The 18,901-nt window shown below is 37.5% G+C and overlaps 1 protein-coding gene across 3 annotated transcripts in view; it reads left to right on the top strand.

Annotated features, from left to right (window-relative positions):
• Positions 1 to 13,471, top strand: part of LOC141444921 (uncharacterized) — a 137,687-nt gene extending 124,216 nt beyond the window's left edge. For all 3 annotated transcript variants that reach the window (XM_074110704.1, XM_074110711.1, XM_074110695.1), the window contains 5 exons: positions 555 to 702; positions 7,619 to 7,789; positions 9,531 to 10,620; positions 11,080 to 11,608; positions 11,690 to 13,471. In XM_074110704.1, coding sequence (XP_073966805.1) covers positions 657 to 702; positions 7,619 to 7,789; positions 9,531 to 10,620; positions 11,080 to 11,608; positions 11,690 to 12,874 — 3,021 coding nt within the window. In that variant the 5' untranslated portion in view covers positions 555 to 656 and the 3' untranslated portion in view covers positions 12,875 to 13,471. The remainder of the gene's footprint in view (positions 1 to 554; positions 703 to 7,618; positions 7,790 to 9,530; positions 10,621 to 11,079; positions 11,609 to 11,689) is intronic.
• Positions 13,472 to 18,901: the final 5,430 nt, after the last annotated feature.

Raw genomic sequence — 18,901 nt, 5'->3', positions numbered from 1 at the left:
AGTCATTTGGGATGTTTGTATTTTTGTTAGGTACTCCATCGCGCATAAGCGGCTGAACAGATTTGAAAGAAATAGACACGCGGATAGTTTACAACCTGGATTAACACACACGAGTTCATAAACTTGTGAGCAAACATTTGCTCAAAAATATCTGAACACGCTTCTACGCCGTTAACAATAGAGTCGTGGTTCAGATATTTTTGATCACATCTTTGCTCACAAGTTTATTATTAGAAAAACACACGCAACAAACGGCTAAATGTCAAGGCGGTGAACCTAAATAAAAGCTTTCATTAGTAAAGTTCTCAATGAGGGTTTCTTAACAGGCCAAAAATCGCTAGATGGCGTTAGTGTCGAGAGGTCCGCATGACGTTACAATCTTGCTGCGATTGGCTCATTTTGTTATTCAACCAATCACAAACGTCGCACAAATGTCAAAATTGTCAAATGGACCTCATGACAATTAGTGCCGACTAGTCTGTCACAGAAACCCCTCATTCCATCTACATGGTAACGTTTAATCGTGATTTTAATAGTGTTTCTTTTTGTTACAGGTGTCGCCACAAGCATCACGTTTGTGTTTCAAAATGACAACACGTCAAGATCAAGCCAAGTCGTGTTGATAATCCTCTGGTTCAAGCAGTTCCGCCGCCACCATGAGTCTCAAATTAATCGTGCTACTCGGTGTGAGCGTCCAATTGTGTAAGTACATTTGGTAGTTTCGTATAAAAAATATTATATTTGTTTATAACAACATTAATTTAATTTGTAAAATAAAAATGCGTGTTAACTTTCTTATGATAGAAAAGCAACCTTATTTGTTTATTTTAAAAAATATTTGGCATCGTTGATGGCCAGTATTACCAAATTAGGTTTCGCCAAATAAAAAAGTTTTTATGTTACTAACACTATTAACCCCACCCAGCTCCAAACCTACATCCAATGACAGCACTGCCGTTACGACATGCTCTAGAGCTAAGTTGAAAAGCAAAGGCGACAAGGCATCACCCTGCTTAAGGCCGGTAGAGTAGGGGTGATAGGGTACGCAGATGACCTGGCTTTATTAGGGGAAAGCCGCGGGCGGGTGGTGGAGGCTGCGGGGGTGTTGGAGCACGAGGCGTCAAAGATTGGTCTCAGGATTAACCACGGCATGACGGAGTATCTCCACATGAGGCGGTACAGAGACACGCGTGCTCGGCGCGACTGTCTTCGGGTTGGGGGTTCAGTCTACCAGGGAGCCCAAAAATTTAGGTATCTTGGCTGCACTATTACCGATACACACACAAGAGAGGAGGAAATAAAAAATCGCATACAAAATACTCTGCGGTGTAGTGCAGCTCTCCACAGGGTACTGGTGTCCAAGCTTCTCAGCAAAGGTACAAAAATGCGTATCTATAAGACCGTCATAAGACCTATTCTTATGTACGGGTGCGAGGCTTGGACTCTAACCCAGAAGGAAGAGTACCAGCTTCTGGTGACTGAACGTAGGATTTTTCGGAAGATCCTGGCACCCGTCAGAAGAGACGATGACACCTGGAGGATCCGCAAGAATGCCGAGATTGAGGAGTTGGTGGCTGAGCCTAATATAATCGGCGAATTTAAATCTCATAGGCTTCGGTGGCTCGGCCACTTGCTGCGAATGGGGGAGGATCGAGGGGTCAAGAGGGCGTATTTGGGACGGCCAACTGGTCGTCGTCCGGTTGGTCGGCCGAAGTATCGCTGGGCTGACGCTATGGAGGCGGATCTGCGACAGCTTCTAGCCGGCAATTGGCGTGAAGTTGCGCAGGATCGGCTTAAGTGGCAAGCTCTCGTTTCGGAGGCCAAGACTCATTTTGGGTCACTGAGCCAAACTAGTGAGTTACTTAGTTAGTTTTTAACACTATTTAGTTCTAGTTCGTCACTTATATTATCAGTAAATATTGGAAATTTATTTGACAACAAAAACCGGCCAAGAGCGTTTCGGACACGCCCAAAATAGGGTTCCGTAGCCATTCCAAAAAAATTAAGTAATATTTTTCTAAGGATTTCGTATTTTATACGGAATCTTCCAAGTTTACATATATTTTATACCTTAGGCTGCCATTTAAGAGTAAAACTACTAATCATTCTCAAGCAAACTTAGCCGTTATAGTTTTTCTTGAAAGTTTGATATACTTGCTACCATCTTGAATTTTTTCAATTTTTTCCACCCACCGACGCGACGCTCGATTTTAATGAAAATTTGCACTTTAAAGTTGAATATTTTGCAAAAAAATCAATGAATCGAAAAATTGACTTGGCAAACCCCTAATGGTTTTAAAAGACCTATCCAACGATACCCCACACTATAGGGTTGGTTGAGAAAAAAAAATCACCCTCACTTTACGTCTATGGAAGGTACCTTAATTTTTTTTAATTTTTATTGTACCATTTTGTCGGCATAGTTCACATATATATTCGTGCAAAATTATCTACAGCTTTCTAGCATTGATAGTCCCTGAGCAAAGCCGCGGACGGACGCAGACAGACAGACAGACATGGCGAAACTATAAGGGTTCCGTTTTTGCCATTTTGGCTCCGGAACCCTAAAGAAAGACGAAGATGAAGCGGGTCAAAGTTCGAGAGCGACGCCCGTGGCATTACGCCGTGCTAAAAGTGTCGTCACGCGGAAACTTAAATGGGTATATCTTCATATTTTTTTGTTTAATTGGCAAAAGAAAGAACCCGAGTCCAATATTTTCTGATCTAACTTACGGACTAATTAAAATTTCTTAGGAAACTTACATTATGCATTTTACATTTCCAATTTGCAGTAAATGTTAATACCACAATTTTAATTAAAGCTATTCACGCAACATTCCATGCAAACGTACGGTTATGTGTTGTGAATCTTCTGATTTGAAATTAAATGAATCACCGAGCATAATTATTTGTGGAATCCATACTTAATAATAAGTATAATGAATACGAAAGTAACTGTCTGTCTGTTAGCTCTTCACACTTAATTATTAAGTTAACGCCTGAACTGACTGAGATGTAATTTTGTATTGATAAAGATTAGTTAAGATCCTGGGAAGAACATATTTAGCACGGTCTATGTACGTCCAGGGCAGGGCACAAGCCTTCTCTAAGAATGAGGGTACCTGGGCAGTATTGCGGATTGGGAACTGCACACACACCATACAATTTCTTCGCAGTTAGCGCAGGTTTTCTCACAATGTTTTCCTTCACCGTAATTTTCAGATGTAATTTTGCACATAAATTCCGGAAAACTGCATAGTTCCCGCAGGATATCGCTACACGAATTCTTGGCAGACCAAGTCACGGCCAAAAGCTAGTTATAAGTAAATAAAATTCCCTTGACGTTGAATTTTATTTATACTCTTGTATTCTTCCTTTACGCCAGCGAGAATTCATTTTGCGTATATTTTTACCTTCAAAAATATTCCAATAACGACGTCGACGCTACTCAGTAAAGGGGTTTAAATACCTATCGTTGCGGTTATTAAGGAGTTCCAAAGAGATCCGAACAGGGTAAACATTTCAATATGCAAAGCTCATGAAAAGGTTGAATCAAAAGGTTAAGAGGAATTTATAGACATATCTACATGAACTGAAGCGTGTTTTCTTTACGAGTCAAGGGATAATCGAAGTTTGGATCGGCTTAAAATATGTGATGTTCTATAATTTGTACGAGTATACTGGGTGGGCGACTTTTTTGTCCTAATATGTAGTATTATTATTAGGGATGGGCCGAATATTCGTTTTATATTCGGCAGGTTTACCGAATATACGTATTCGGCCGAGTATTCGGCTAAATCACCGAATGTTCGGCAAAGTGGTACTTAAACTTTTTACTGTATTGAGCCTAGTTAAATGTGTTATTTTTTTGAGGTACAGTGAGGCTTTATATTATGTTAAAAGAAACTCATTAAAAGAGACTTTTGAAATAAATAATAAGCAAAACAAACGCACGTGTTGAAGTTTTACTATTTACTAGATGATGCAAGAACAACATCGGGTAGGTACAGCGGGATTAGCGGGCGGGAGGGTTATTTTTCCATCCGCGCATCAGACTTGTATTGTTTACGTAAAGGAATCAATTATGCCGAATATTTGGTTCAGTAATAGTTTTGCCGATCATTCGGCCGAATATTAGTATCCGGTGAAACCCATGTTCGGCCCATCTCTAAACCCGGATTTTTAATCCCATGGATAAAACGTAAGCAAAGGTGTTGCTGTTATCAAAAAACATTCGCAGAATTCAAGATATTTTATTCTTTCCACATTTGCCAGAAATCGACTTCCCATTAAAAAACTGTATTTCTTAATCAAGATAAAATATTTTAATTTACTGATCTTTATTTTGGCATTTACACTTTGATATATTAATTTACAAAGATAATACTGTTTTCGTATGCATAATTTATTTATTGTCCTGGTATTACACCCGGGTTTTTAAGCTGTGGCTGTGGGCCACTTGATGCTAGACGTCAGTTCAGTGTTTTCCTGTAACTCTTGTTCTGTAATTTTTTTTACTGTCCACGCTGTCCACATTGGTGTTATAGTTTTATTGTAGTTAAGTTGTTCATTGTTAGGGTTTCCGTTATTTTTCGTTCATTGTTGTATGAAAGGATGGACTCCAGTCCGGGTGCTTCTCGGTCAAAAGACGACTTTTATAAGTTGTCTCCCGTAAAAACGACTCTTTTGTCGAAAATAGACAAAACATGGTAACAACAGAACTTTATATAATATTTCTAGCGGGCCCATACCTTGAAATCCCCTGAAAAGTCACTTTTACAATGACGAAATTTTTTTTTTCCCTGGGATTAAAAATCCGGGTTTTAATTATTATTGTGATTGTGTGTGTACCTATGTGTTTGTTACTAAGTCACGCTAAATCAGAACAGATTTGGAGACACTTTCGTATCCAAATAGCTTAAACACGTGGATTACTTTTTATCCTGACATTCTCGCGATCTGAATATAGCTAGTTTAATTTTCGATGAGTATCATAATCGAAAAGCCCAAAGGCATTAAGCTCGACGCGGATGTCCTTCATGCAACATGGAAATGACTGAGCTTGGGGCCCCGGGTTCGATCCCCGGCAGGGGCAGAGATTTGTATGAAAAATACGAATATTTATTCTCATGACTTGGGTGTAATATGTATTTACGTATGCGTGTACCTATTTAGGAATCTATGTTTATCCGTTGCCTAGTACCCATAACGCAAGCCTTGCTTACTTTGGGAGTAGGCCAATAATTTGTGTCAAATGTCCCGTGATATTTATTTTTTATTTTTAATCAACTAAATATGTGAAATCCCGGAATTTCAATACAAAAGCCAGATTCAACCGTTTGAAAAAAAACAGAATTTTATTGAATTATATTCGTTGGTAGGAAAATCCATTTATTTTCGTGCTTCTGCATCTTTCAGACCACTATAATACTTCAAAAACTCATCCAACCAAACCTTACCTTAAATCGTTTCTCAATTCTTAAACTATTAACAAGTACACTCTTATTATAAATAAATGTTATACTCATCCTATATAAACTCGGCATGCATTCAGGCACTCGTATCGAAGCTACATGAACGAACAAGGCAGTTTTCAATTACAATTGCGTATTCCTTTGTTAAGATAAGAAGGTACTTCGGGGAACCGTAACCATTACACAGGTTAAGCACACGTACTCCACGGAATGGTATCACATATCGTGCTTCTAAGTGTATAGGTAGGAATGTTTGGAGTTAAGTAATTGAAAGTATAAACATCACAAGGCCTGAGGTTCTCCGTCCTTATCTGAGGCAGACTATCTCAGCCCACTTGCTGGCAAATGGTCCGGAAGGGAAGAGCTACAGCAACACAATCCCCTTTGAATTTGTTACCTTTTGGAGCCGGATATTAAATGCACGGCGACAATGTTACCCTCGGAGACAGTTTTCAACAAAATGTTCCGATAGTTTACCTATGTTTATGGACAACTTCCTGGCTTTATCTGACTCTACTGCTATTTTGTTTGTACTTAAGTTTTGAAATCTATTTTTGTACATAGCAACATTATATTTTTCCTATGGTAATATAGAAGTCTCTCTTGGCTTCCAACAAATACGACCAACACTCAGATTCAAGCCCTATAAATGGTGATTTCTTAAATTATGTTTGAGATTTTTAGATTGTCTGTCGGGTTTGAGTAACGAAAATATTAGCTTACAGCCACAGAATATGTAAAGTGTATTAACCTTAACACCTCATAGCTGATCGAATATTGATCTATTTGTAATCATATTTGTGTAGAAACATTACATAACATTGCCATGCTAAACGGCATAACACGTCATTAGTTTTAAGATACTCTTATCTCTTCGATGGCTTTGTTTTGTACCTACACACCCTCTTTTTTAAGCCATATGAAGGTGCTATCACGGATCATTTGCCAGCCAATGGCACTGAAATAATACCAACACTGGTTTTCTTCTTTATCAGGGTACTTACTTCGTTTGAAGCTTTTGTTGGCACAAATGGATTTAAATACGAATCGATGAAAGTAAATGACAAATTATAATACAAGTCAAAAGTTTTAGTGATCATCGAAACAATTTTATATGTACGGTAAACAGACCTGTTGCTTAATCCTAATTATGATTAAGACTTAAGACAACCTTTTTATAACATTATAGTTGTTTTAAACCTATAAAAGAGTAGCGTAACTGACTGACTGATTCACTGACGACAGGCAATGCAAACCCTAAACCACTGGAGCTAGAGAATTGAATTTTAATAAAGATATTCCCTGAGGGTCATACAGGAGCACAAAGACGGGAGGGATTTTCCGAAATTCCTACGAGATTGAGGACTAGTGTCTAAAGCTAGCATTATAAAATGTAAAAAAAAAACCGAATTCACATCAAAATTACTGATTGCACAGAAAAATACTCCACTCAAAATATTACGTAATAAACCGCAACTTATATTCGTGGCGCACCGCTATTTATCTTAAAGTAAAGCATTTTTATTATTGAACAGCTAAAAATGACTAACGCACATCATACCCTGTAACTCTTTTTTATTTAAATCTAGCTTCTATATTCATATAACGCACAGCAGTTTACATAAATGAAACAGTATTTTATTTGACATATCATCTTATTATTTATGAAGTACACCATAATTATTACCTATCAATTTATTTTCAGCATTTCTATACTTTTAACATCAAGTTAAATTACATAACCATATTTCCTTAATAAATTAGGTTCTGACGCTTCGCCGACCGCTACCGAGGCGCGCTCGCTTCGCTCGCTCGGCTCGCACGTTGTGGTCGCACCTAATTTTCCGGTGCCAAATTGTCAATAAAAGTTATTTTGCTATGAGAATGAGTATCATCTACGCACGCTCTAGTTAATTTGCTGTGCAGTCAGTGTTTTTGATGTGATTGTAGTATTTTTGTAATTGTAGATTGATGTACATTTTCGAATTATCTGCAATACCTACTAGTTTTGCTAAACATTTAGTTTATTTGTATTGAAATAATTTAATTGATGTACAAAAGTATATAAATGATGATAATAAATTGATAGGCAATTATTTATTTAATGTGCAATTAATAATATTCCATATTTTTTGGTTTTCCAGATAGCATAGTATTAGCTGACGGCCCGGTGTACGATGGAGGAGCACCGCAAGCGCCGAGTCCGCCGCCGGCCGGGAACTTCCTCACGCAGACAGTCTACGGGTTCCTGGACTTCACTACGACGATAGGCAATACCGTAATGGTGTTCTCACCACAGTCAGCACCCCCACCAGGTCAAATATACATTTGTTTTTTATTTATGATAGCCTAGTGGTTAGATGAACTGCCTACGAAGCTTGAGGTCCCGGGTTCGATCCCCGACCGGGACAAATATTAGATTCGAGAAAATGCAAAATTCCCGCGGTATAAAAATAAGTGAATTCAACTTCGAAAGAATATAAAGCTACCATGTCTCTTATTGACATTTAAAGAATTTTAAAATAGATCCTATTAATATGCCGCGGAAACTTTACACTTTCTTGGGATAAAAGTAGCCTTTCGTCGGTGATACTGCAATACCGCGTAACTAGCATTTTCCATAAGGTATAATTTCCACTGTACCAACAGTACTAACATATGGTACTATTCTGGCAGCGAAAATTAGACCTTATGGAAAATGCTAGTTACGCGGTATTGCAGTATCACCGACGCTTTGTCAATCAGAAAAAGCTACAATTCTTATTAGTGAAAGATTTTTTTATTACTCTAAAGGCAGAGGTCACTATTTCTATCTCTCGGGAATTTCACGTTTTCCCGAGGAAAAAGTAGGTAGCTAAAAAAGTTTATTTTAAATCATAAGGTGTTGTCTATCCCGCGGGCGGTTCTTTATCGTTTGCCCGAATTTCATATGCCCGAATGTATCGTTTTCTAGAATTTTCATTTGCCATAAAGTAATTTATTTCTGAAATAGTAATTTCTTCAGAGTTGATATTAAACTAACTTAACCTAACCTATTGCATTTTATATGATGACATTTAAAAAAATCCTGAAAACAGCACGGTTCTATATATTTTATGGCAAACGTTGGTATGGCAAGTGAAATTCGGGCAAGTAAAGGTAAACGCCCGCGGGCGTAGAATTCATTTATTCTTATCCTGCGGGAATTATTTATCCTATATCGCGTACAAAGTCATGGGCAAAAAAAACACGTAGGTATTTTAACGTTGTTGAAAATTCCACCCTAGTTTATATATGTATGTTTATCCGTTGCCTAATACCTACTCATAGTACAAGTTGGTGGTAGGTACTACGAGGAATATGGGCAAGCTTTTCTTAGTTTGGGACTAGGTCAAATGATTTCATTTGTCCCATTTTACTATAACACTTGAGTTACTCAAACCCAGAGCTTTCGGTATCAAAAATATTTCAGTAGTTGTTGTTACTTAACCTCAGGTGAGATAGGGTTAATCACGGTCAGTTTTATGTGAAAAAAAAATGTTAAGTTAACAGATTCGTTACGTTTCGTTAACTTTCCTCAAGTCCATTTATCCTTAGTCAAGTACCGAGTACCGACTATTTAACAAAGAGACACGCGCCGCGCAATACTTGTTCTGACAAGTTCGTTCGGGCCAGCAACAGCGTATAGAGGGGGGCCGGGTGGGCCGTGCCCACCCCAGTATGGTCTAGTGCCTTCGCCAGGATGTTGGGCTACTGATTCTCAATTCTATAATACCGATATCTTCACACAAAAATCCAGCAAATAGGTAAACTGGCAGTGTCGACGCAAGCTGAGATATAAATAAGTGCAACGTCTTGCCGGCCGGCGGTGTGTCTCAAGAGAAAACAAAGAAATATCTGAAATGTAACGCTTTAACGTTTATCGAAGTGAACTATTTGTTTAAGTAATAGCGTCCAGCTATGCTGAAACCCAAGAATATAAACCTAACCAAACCTAAGATATGTGAGGTCCATAGGAAAATTCACAACTTATTACATATTAAAAAAATATTATTAACATTATCATCTGTTTTTCAGAACCGCCGAAAACCGAAAAATCTGTTCAAGAAAACATAATTGATACCAAACCCCCACCGCCATCAGTTACCAGTGTAAAACCAGAAGCTATCAAGCCTAGTAAAATTGCGGACAAAGACAAAACAAACAAACTCGCTGGTTCTGCTGCTGTGTCCAGTGCTGTTTCGGTAGTTACTTCTAAAAATGACGACAAAGTTGCCAACGTTCCCAAATCGGCTGTTAAAGAACAGAAACAAACAATAACAAAAGTCGAAGTAGTAGCCGGGCCATCAAAAATTGTAGAAAGTGTTGCGGCAAAACCAGCTTCTTCGAAACCTAAAAGTTCTCAGTCCAATAAAAAGTCAAAACCTGACGCTCCTAAAACAAAACCAACTATTTTAAGTAGTAAAGTTGAAGTAAAACAGGATTCGCCACAATCTGTGTATAATTCAAAAGTAAGTAGCGTTGTAGAAGTCAAATCAAGTCAATCTGATGAAGAGCCAGCTATTCTTGTAACGAACAACAATATTGGAGAACCGGAATATGACTTTTTGTCTCGCCAACCATCAGAGTTTGTAGAAGAAACATACAAAGTTATTAATTTACGTCCATCTAAAATTCACGGACAGAAACCTAAGCATGGACCGAAACACAGACCAAATCCGCCTTTGGATGACGATGAACATCCTATCGGCCTTGTGACTACACTTGGAGGTACAATTGTGAAAGACGGCGTAACCACTGTGCATGAAACTAGCGTCATTGGTACTTTTATATCTGGAAAGTATGCTCAAGTTCTAAACAGCAACTCGAAAATAGTACAATCCTCCGGTCATAGAGCAAAAATTGCTCCTAGCCCAACTCATAGAATACTAAAAACTGTCGGGCCTTCGATATCAAAGAACCACAGACATAATTTGGAGCCAACTCCCTCAATAAGCGATGAAGAAAGTAGTTTCAGTAAACCACGTAGGCAAACGTCTAGCGGTAGTTCATTTAAAAACCGTCATCGTCCACAAAGCAATTCTGATAACGAAAACCACGATCCAGCTCCTGCACCAAGCAAGAAATTTAAAAACCGTAATTCTTCACATACTCAACGAGCTCAAAGGTAATATTTAATATTTTTAAGGGACCTTTCATCATCATCAGCTGCCACGAATATTGATCAAATAACAGTTTAAACTTAAATGTGCTTCTGCTTTAAACTTGCTTCTCCACTACCCGCCTTCCTTCTTTTTCACATAAAACAATACAAAAGTCACACATATCCAACTAACAAGTACACCACACATGTGATGCGAAGAAAGTCTGGTTCTGCATGTTAAAAATATGTCGCACATACGTGGCTATGGTGCACGTTTGGTAGTGGAGAAGCAAGATAAAAATGTAATTCATTAAAATAGTTCTCCGCAAAGTAACGCCTAAAACAAATATTTTTTAAAGATACAATTTGATAACAGGTTTTTCATTTCATAAGCAATATAATATTTTGATTTTTTTCGATTTTCAGCCACCATTTCGGCAGACCACAAATTGTACCTCAATTGGCAACTATCTCTGTTTTCAGTGAAAGCGCCACCCCAGGGTTCTCCAACAGGAGAAAGAGCAACCGCAACTCTAGTCATAAAACAATTGTCACACCTTCAAACAATGACAACCAATCGAGGCGCGGTTTCAAACCCCGTGTACAAGCTACTCCCGTCGAACAAGTTACACCGGTCGCATCGACTAGTGTCTATAAATTTAAACTTAATCGTACCCCAGGTTCCGGACGTTGGCAATATAAAACAAGCCCCAAACCCAAAGTCACGATCAGAAAGATCATGGGTGATGATGAACCAACGACGCCTAATGCAAATCCTCTTCTTGAGGACATCAATTTCAACGATCTTTCTCCACAAGCTAGAGTTGACAACGATCTAGAATTACAAGGGTCTCAAAACGGTGCCAGTTCTTTATTAGAAAATGACGACGATGATAATTCAATTGAAAAACCACCGCCAGTTGAAACATTAAAGGTTCAAATATCTACCCCTGCTGACTTTAAAGACGTTTATTACGAAATTGCTACAATCAAGTCTCCCTACACTTTCCAGGTTAGATTTTCTACTTGAAAAACCACAAATTTGTTATTCTTTTTTCGTAGTGCTAAAAATTGTTTTTGTTTTTTTTTTCAGGTTGGACGCGTCAAAAATACTCGCATTATCACCGTCACGTCTACCATTCAAAAACGTATAGAACCAACAGCATCCGTTAATACACCAAGCTCTTTGAACGAACCACTGACTGAAAATATACTAGCTACTGCATCTCCTTATGGTAAAGATCATAATTTGGACTCAAGCATAGCTACCCTGCCGGCTATAACATTGTCTTCGGACATGGAAACTCCACCTTTAGAAACAGTAACCGAAACATTCAGCACAACACAGCACATGTTGAAAACTCACATTTTGCCTGTCGTAAGGGATGTAAACTTAACAAGCAGTCTAACATTCATCCAAACATATCAAATAACAAGATTTGTTACTGCAACTAAGACTTTGCCACCAATGGACTACTTCCAATTTATACCTAGTAAAACTCTCAAAGAATTTAACAGTCGGCTTGACGAAGCAGGATCTGAACTACATTTGGAATTAGATTTTGGAGACAGTAATGAAGAAGAAGACGGTGTGCCACGACGAGTCTTCCCACCTGACCTAGATCTGGCTAACATTGGATCTGATTTCGATTTAGCTGAAGTAGATAAATACAGATTACCAGATAACCACTTGAGGCTCAAGAAAGCTCACGGCCAAAATAAAGGCAATCATGTTACCGAAGCACCATCACCACCGACGCCCGCTCTAACTCCGGAACAAGCACAACAACTGGCATTGCTGAGGCTCCTTAACCCAGCTGCTGCTGCACAAATACCGAACGTGGTAACTACATCTAAACCAGTCCTGAAATACGAAACAATTTACGAATCCCATGTGATTCCATTCTTTGATGGCAAGAGCACTGTCCATAGCACTATATCTAGACCAGTGGCTACTGTAACCAAGACGGAATACGAAATAGGAACCAGTAGTCTTCCCGCCCTGCCATTACAGCAACTGAATCCACTGTTCCCTCAACAACAACAATTCTCACTGACTTCGACGCCAGTTGTCATGAACACGGAAGTGACAGCAACAGACAGTCAAGTCTTGAAATTGACATTCGGTGCGAAGACTGTTTACACAACGCTGTACACGACCAAAGTTGTGCCCACGGTGCTCACGTCCTACGTCACTTCTTCGCTGCCTGTTCAGCCAAGCGCCGGTTTCCCTGGATATTTCCCAGCGCCATTCGCACCATTTCCATATGTAGGTTAAAAAGATGTCTCGGGTTCCCATATGTAGGTTCCTCTTTAGAAAAAAACTTTAAATAAATCTAACGTGTGTAACTCAGTGCGCGAAACGTTCAGTGACTGTGATTATGATAGCACGCTAGTTTTCAAAACCAAACTTTAAAGCGAGTGCGTTGTTATTTGTAGAACATGTGATAAACTATATTGCGAGTGGGTAAGCAGTAAACAGTGCAAAAGCTGCAGAATGTTGAGATTTATAGCCTTTGTGAAGATCACGAAAACTTGAAAGTTGTGTATTTTCTTGTGAAGTTTTCCAGTTTTATGTGGCTTTCCATTTTTCGTACCTGTGGTAGGGATATAGAAGTAACGTAATTACTATGTGTAATATGGAGTAATTAAGCAAAGCTAAAATATTCATATAAACGTATGAACGAATTTTTAGTTATTGCTGTGTAAATATTGTTATTTATATTGGAATGACGTTGTACATAAACCATACTTAATTATAATTAGATATAACAATACTAGAATTACACTTAATTAAGTACAGTTTAAACAATTTTTGTACTTTTTGTATATTTTTGTAAATTCAATAAATAATTAAGCCTTAGTGCGTCGTAAATATGATTTTCTGTCATCCCGAAATGCTTGCTGTACAGTCAGCAGCAGAAGTGGATGTGTGACGGTGCTCAAAATTATCTACACATGACTCTACTGCCAAGGTAATAAGATAGTGTTTAGATCATTTTGAGCACCACAACTTCTCATCTACTTCTGCTGCTGGCTGTACTTGTTCAACTGATATATCTTTAACTCCATACCAGTAAGTAAGTAAGTAGGATGTGACACACAGTGTAGTGTCATTAATATTTCCAGGAAGCTTGCTCGGCGGCCGCGACAGAGACATTTTACTAATGACCTGTCGCCACAATCTGAGCGCTCACCAATTTATTCTCTTAACCCATCTCGCTTCCTTTCGAAAGATTTTGTCTCGAATCGTTTTGTCCATAAAGAAAACTTGCGTGCAGAAAAATTTGGTTACATTTGAAAGTTCATATACCTATTATTACCGATAGGCTATTGCACTTTTACCGGACGACAACACCGAAAGAGCCAAAATGAAGCTAAAACCGATTATTTTAATTTTATTACTCTACATACATTCTAAGGTACCTATCACAAATGAAACACGTTTTTGTTCCTGTTAATTGTATGAGATATACAGGTAGATCAAAAGCAGCTCAAACATATGAGCGAAATAATGATCCCACGTTCCCTTCATTAATAATGACGGTTGTAAAGAGCCTGGTGCCTTTGTACTGCCGAACCAATTCGTATCCATGGAGGTATTATAATATTATGATAGAACTCAATATTGTGTTTGTATCAAATTTACTCCGCCGTGTAATATTTCAGAGAACTGAGAGCTTGCTTTATTTCCCATGATATCTTAATTAAAGTCGTTCCACACCGCGCGGGGGCGCGGAAAGAAACGAAGCGGCCTCAACTTATGAAACTAAGATTAATGTAAGCTGTTTTGTAAACTTAATAAACCTTTCTCGCACTTTTTTGTTCAAAATTAAGGCAGTAATGATGTTATTAAGCCTTTACTTGGATTATTGCCAAAACTGACAGTTAAGTTAAATATGCGTCATAGTTTACGCAGAATATGTTTGCTTGATTTATATAAATATAAATATAATAAATAATTCGATTTGACGCTAGCTCCGCATAAAAAGCAAGACTGTACTGGAAGATGGCATGTTAATGAACGTCTAACATGTATTGAAACGAAATATCCTGTAGTGCGGAACGTAGCAAATAACATTAAGATGAACAATGGTGATGCAGGTGTCTATGGGCGGTGGTGATCTCTTACCATCAGGAGACCCACTTGCTCGTTAACCATCCAATCGAATAAAAAAAAAATAAAAAAAAAAAAAAATTGACAGAATATAATGGTCGTTTCATTTTTTTTTCAGTAATTGTCAATTTTACCGGATTGTTAGAAATAACTCTAACTCAATCTAAACCAATCTGTAGATTAGGTGATCAAATAAACCTCCTTTGGGCGGTCGGGTAAAAAGCTCGTTTAATTGATAGTTTCATCGAAAATGATATTACCTAGATATCAAATGACCATGTGCTATATTGTGTAATTCGTGTAATTTAAACTTTTTGTATTTTGGCACGTTCTCATTTTGGAAACCTAGTTGCTATTTAACGCGCATTCAGTAGTAGATACGGCTTACAAAAAAACAGTGCTGGTAAAGTCTGCTTACTATGAGGTACTTTTCATACTTGTAAATGTTTTGTATATAAATAAAACTACAAAGCCAAAATAAAAGCGTTACCTGAGCGCTCACAGGGTATGTAATAGTTTCTTTTCTCCATCACTCGGCTGTGCTGTCGATGACAGGCTTTGTCTTGCTGGCGCGATCCGATAGCGTTGTGGCAGCATCAGGAGAAAACAGTTGCCATCCAAGTCAAGGTAAGGAAAGCTTTTTCAAAAAGGTAAACCGGGCTTTACCAAGTAAAACATGCTAAATGTGATAAATCCCTGTGATATTGTGATAAATTATAAGTTTTGTTATACAATCCGGAAAGTGTGTATAAAAGGTTAACACTAACACTCTAGTATGTAAAGCCAACACTTGATGCAAGGGCGTGTGTACAGACTTATTTAAAAATGACTAGGTACAAATAAATAATCAGAATAGATGAAGAAGTTTAATTTATTGCTCAAATTTATGTTACCTACTCTTGAATTTTGAGTCATGTGTAATCTTACACTCAGTCAATCATAAAATACCTACTGCAGCAATTCCAATACGGTGCAACTTTTCCAATTTTTAAAAACTACGATTATTTTCTTAAAGGCTATCTATTTTTAACTTTATTGTAATGGGAGAAATACTGTCTTTTATTAATCCACAGAAGTCAAACTCAACGCAGAAGTAAGGTACACTTTTTTCAGGAGTCTTCGCAACTTTTGATTTTGAGGTTGAAATTGTAGATATGTAAATCCGTGAATATTATTGTGGTAATAAAATATACTCTTTTCATTGTTCGAAAGAATGATTGTTTTCTAGGCAATGTTGCAGTTTTAGGTTCCAACTTTGTCTGCTTCTGTTGAAAATAAGATTAATTTAGGCATTTTGAACCCTGATTTCTGCGACTCATATCTTCAATTAGCTTACGCAGCAACTAGTGCCACAGATAACGTATACTTTAACAAATATTCTTATAAAGTAATATGAAACTTCGTGCAAAATTGCAGCATTTTACGGTAAATATTTTATCCAGTCGTAAAGCAGCAAGGAACGTGATTCAGGTATTTTATCACTAAAACAGTAAATAAAACACACTGAGAACTTCATTACACGGACAAATAGCAACCTTTCATCCTAATCCTTTCCTAAAATGCTGTACCAATGCTATATAAAAAAATAAGAACAAGCCGTGCACCGAACAAACGTCGCTAACGCGCACCAGACTGACCATTTCTCTTTGCTTCCACATCTTCAATATCCGCCACCTGCCTCCTAAAATACACAAAGCAAATATTGCCTGATATTTTTCTATTTTGCCGGCGACGTAGTACCTAGCTACGACGGCGAGGATTACCGGCTTCTGAAAGTGTACTGAGGAGTGCGAATCTGCAAAATACTGTTAGTTTAGCAAGAGGTAAGGAATTACATGTCTGTCTAACAAATTAAGCACCTTTGTTACTTGACCACTTGCAAGACATCATATGATCAGGAAACTCACCGCTATCCAGTACGTAGCTACCTATTGTCTACGTACTAAGACTACTAAGATACCACCGCCTCATCGCAAATATTGTAGTTTTTCACCAGATTCTCCCCTACAGAGATTTTATTTCGAACCAGTGGTAGATTTTTTCGACATTCATAAGTATTATAACCTAAATTAAATAAAGATTATTTAATTTTTGTGCAAATTTACATAGATTTCATATGGAAAATGACGCATTATATCACGAATTGATTAGCAAATAAAATACGAAATCTACTCTCTGCAGTAGAAACGACTCTACGATACCTAATAATTGACATTAAGGGTTCTTTTGACATCGTAGTGATCAATATTTCATTGTCTGGTTAACCTTTACCGAACTAGTCAGTCAAATTGTTATTAGACTAGAGACCCGCCCCGGCTTCGCACGGGCAAAATAAAAAACCAGCCAAGTGCGAGTCGGACTCCCGAACGAAGGGTTCCGTACCTATATTACATTAGACATTAGCAAAAATCGACAAAAAAAACACGTTTGCTGTACGGGAGCTCCCCTTAAATATTTACTCTATTTTATTTTAATTATTTATTTGTAAAGTGAATGAAAACGCACCTGTTGCCGTAAAGAGCACCCCTTAAATATTTATTTCATTCTGTTTTTAGTATTAAGACTCCAAAAAAAAACAATCATAATTTGATTGCTTAGTAGCGACATCTCTTGTCTGGGTGAGCATTTAGTTCCGAAAGAATGTGACGTCTGTCGACGAAACATAGATGTCGCTAGTGTTACTACTTAAGTAGCATAGTAGAAATAAGCAACCTGAGATATGTATGCATGGGAAAAATTCGTGTCTAGATTACTGTCCAGCAGTGGTGTAGGGGTTAAAGCACGCAGCACGGATTGCTGAGGACCTGGGATCAATTCCCAGTGCTAGTCTCTTTTTCTGGTTTTTCTGTGCATCCATGTCTCAGTTTGTATTTTCGATATGGTTTCACGAGATACCCGTAAAAGTAACAAATTTGGAGTTGTAATAAAAATTACAAAAATACTCCAAAAAACCAATCATAACTTTTTTTACACTTTGAGTTACATTATTGAAGTTTTAGTACGGAACCCTATTTTTTTCTGGTAATAAATATAGCCTATGGCACTGGAATAATTTTTAAAATCGGTCTAGTAGTTTTTAAGTTGATTCGTAACAAACATCCAAAAGTACAAAAATACAAACATACAAAAATCCAAAAATCTAAATCTTTTTTCTTTATAATATTATAGTAAGTATAGATATAGATTGACTACTAAAATAACAACTTGTTACACTTATTCCATAGGTAACTAGGTAAAAATTATATACCTTTTTGTAATTGAATGTTCAACCAGACGCTGATAGCTGATGATATTTTATTGACTGACTATTTTATACTCTAGCTATTTCCCGCAACTCCTGTCGCGTAGATTTCGTTTAACGCTATCCCACGGGAGCTATGCAATTTTCTGGGATAAAAACTATCCTATGTCCTATCCTATGTCGGTTTAGGCGTGAAAAGGTAACAAACAAATAAACAGACTCGTAGAAACAGACTTACAAACTTTCGCATTTAAATCATTTGCAGAAAATATATGCCTTTAGTCTTTTTTCAGAAAATTGTTTTTGAAGCTTATCTTATTCAGAATCGATTCTTTTTCACACAAGAAAAATATGCCCCAAATTTTCCATCTCGGTTCGTTACATTTTTGTATGATTTTTTTTTTATTTCTATGAACTTAATGCACATGAGAAATGTTTTACTATAAAAAAATTTAGGACACATTGAAGGGTACATATTTTCTGTAAATGACCCATTTATGATATTAGTGGGATGTGAAAAGTTGGATCTGAGTTAACACATGAGCTACCTTTAGCTTTAGCTTTGGCTTTAGGTAATAGTTAATTACATAACTATGTGGATGGAATCGCGGGTAGAAGCTAGTATTGACTCAAAGCTCAAAATACCATATCCCAGTTTAACCAGATCGATTTCACTTGAGACTTGCACACTCGCTGCGAATGCGACCTAAACCGGCTTAATCATATTGGCATCATCGACTAAGCTCACTCTATTTTCCTTTTCTACAAATCCCAATCGGAATTCGAATCTCAGCGCGGACTGAAGTGATCCAGTTATAATTTGAATTTTAATGCGCAGACATAGACTTAGTAGAATATTGGCAAAATTATAGCCATCTTGATGATTCTTCCTGACAGTAGGTACTCGTACTTATCAATCAAAGAAAGCTTTTAAACTCGTACACTGA

Source organism: Choristoneura fumiferana, chromosome 2, assembly GCF_025370935.1.
Source record: "Choristoneura fumiferana chromosome 2, NRCan_CFum_1, whole genome shotgun sequence".
NCBI lineage: Eukaryota > Metazoa > Arthropoda > Insecta > Lepidoptera > Tortricidae > Choristoneura > Choristoneura fumiferana.
This window is presented reverse-complemented; position numbering and strand designations above follow the sequence as displayed.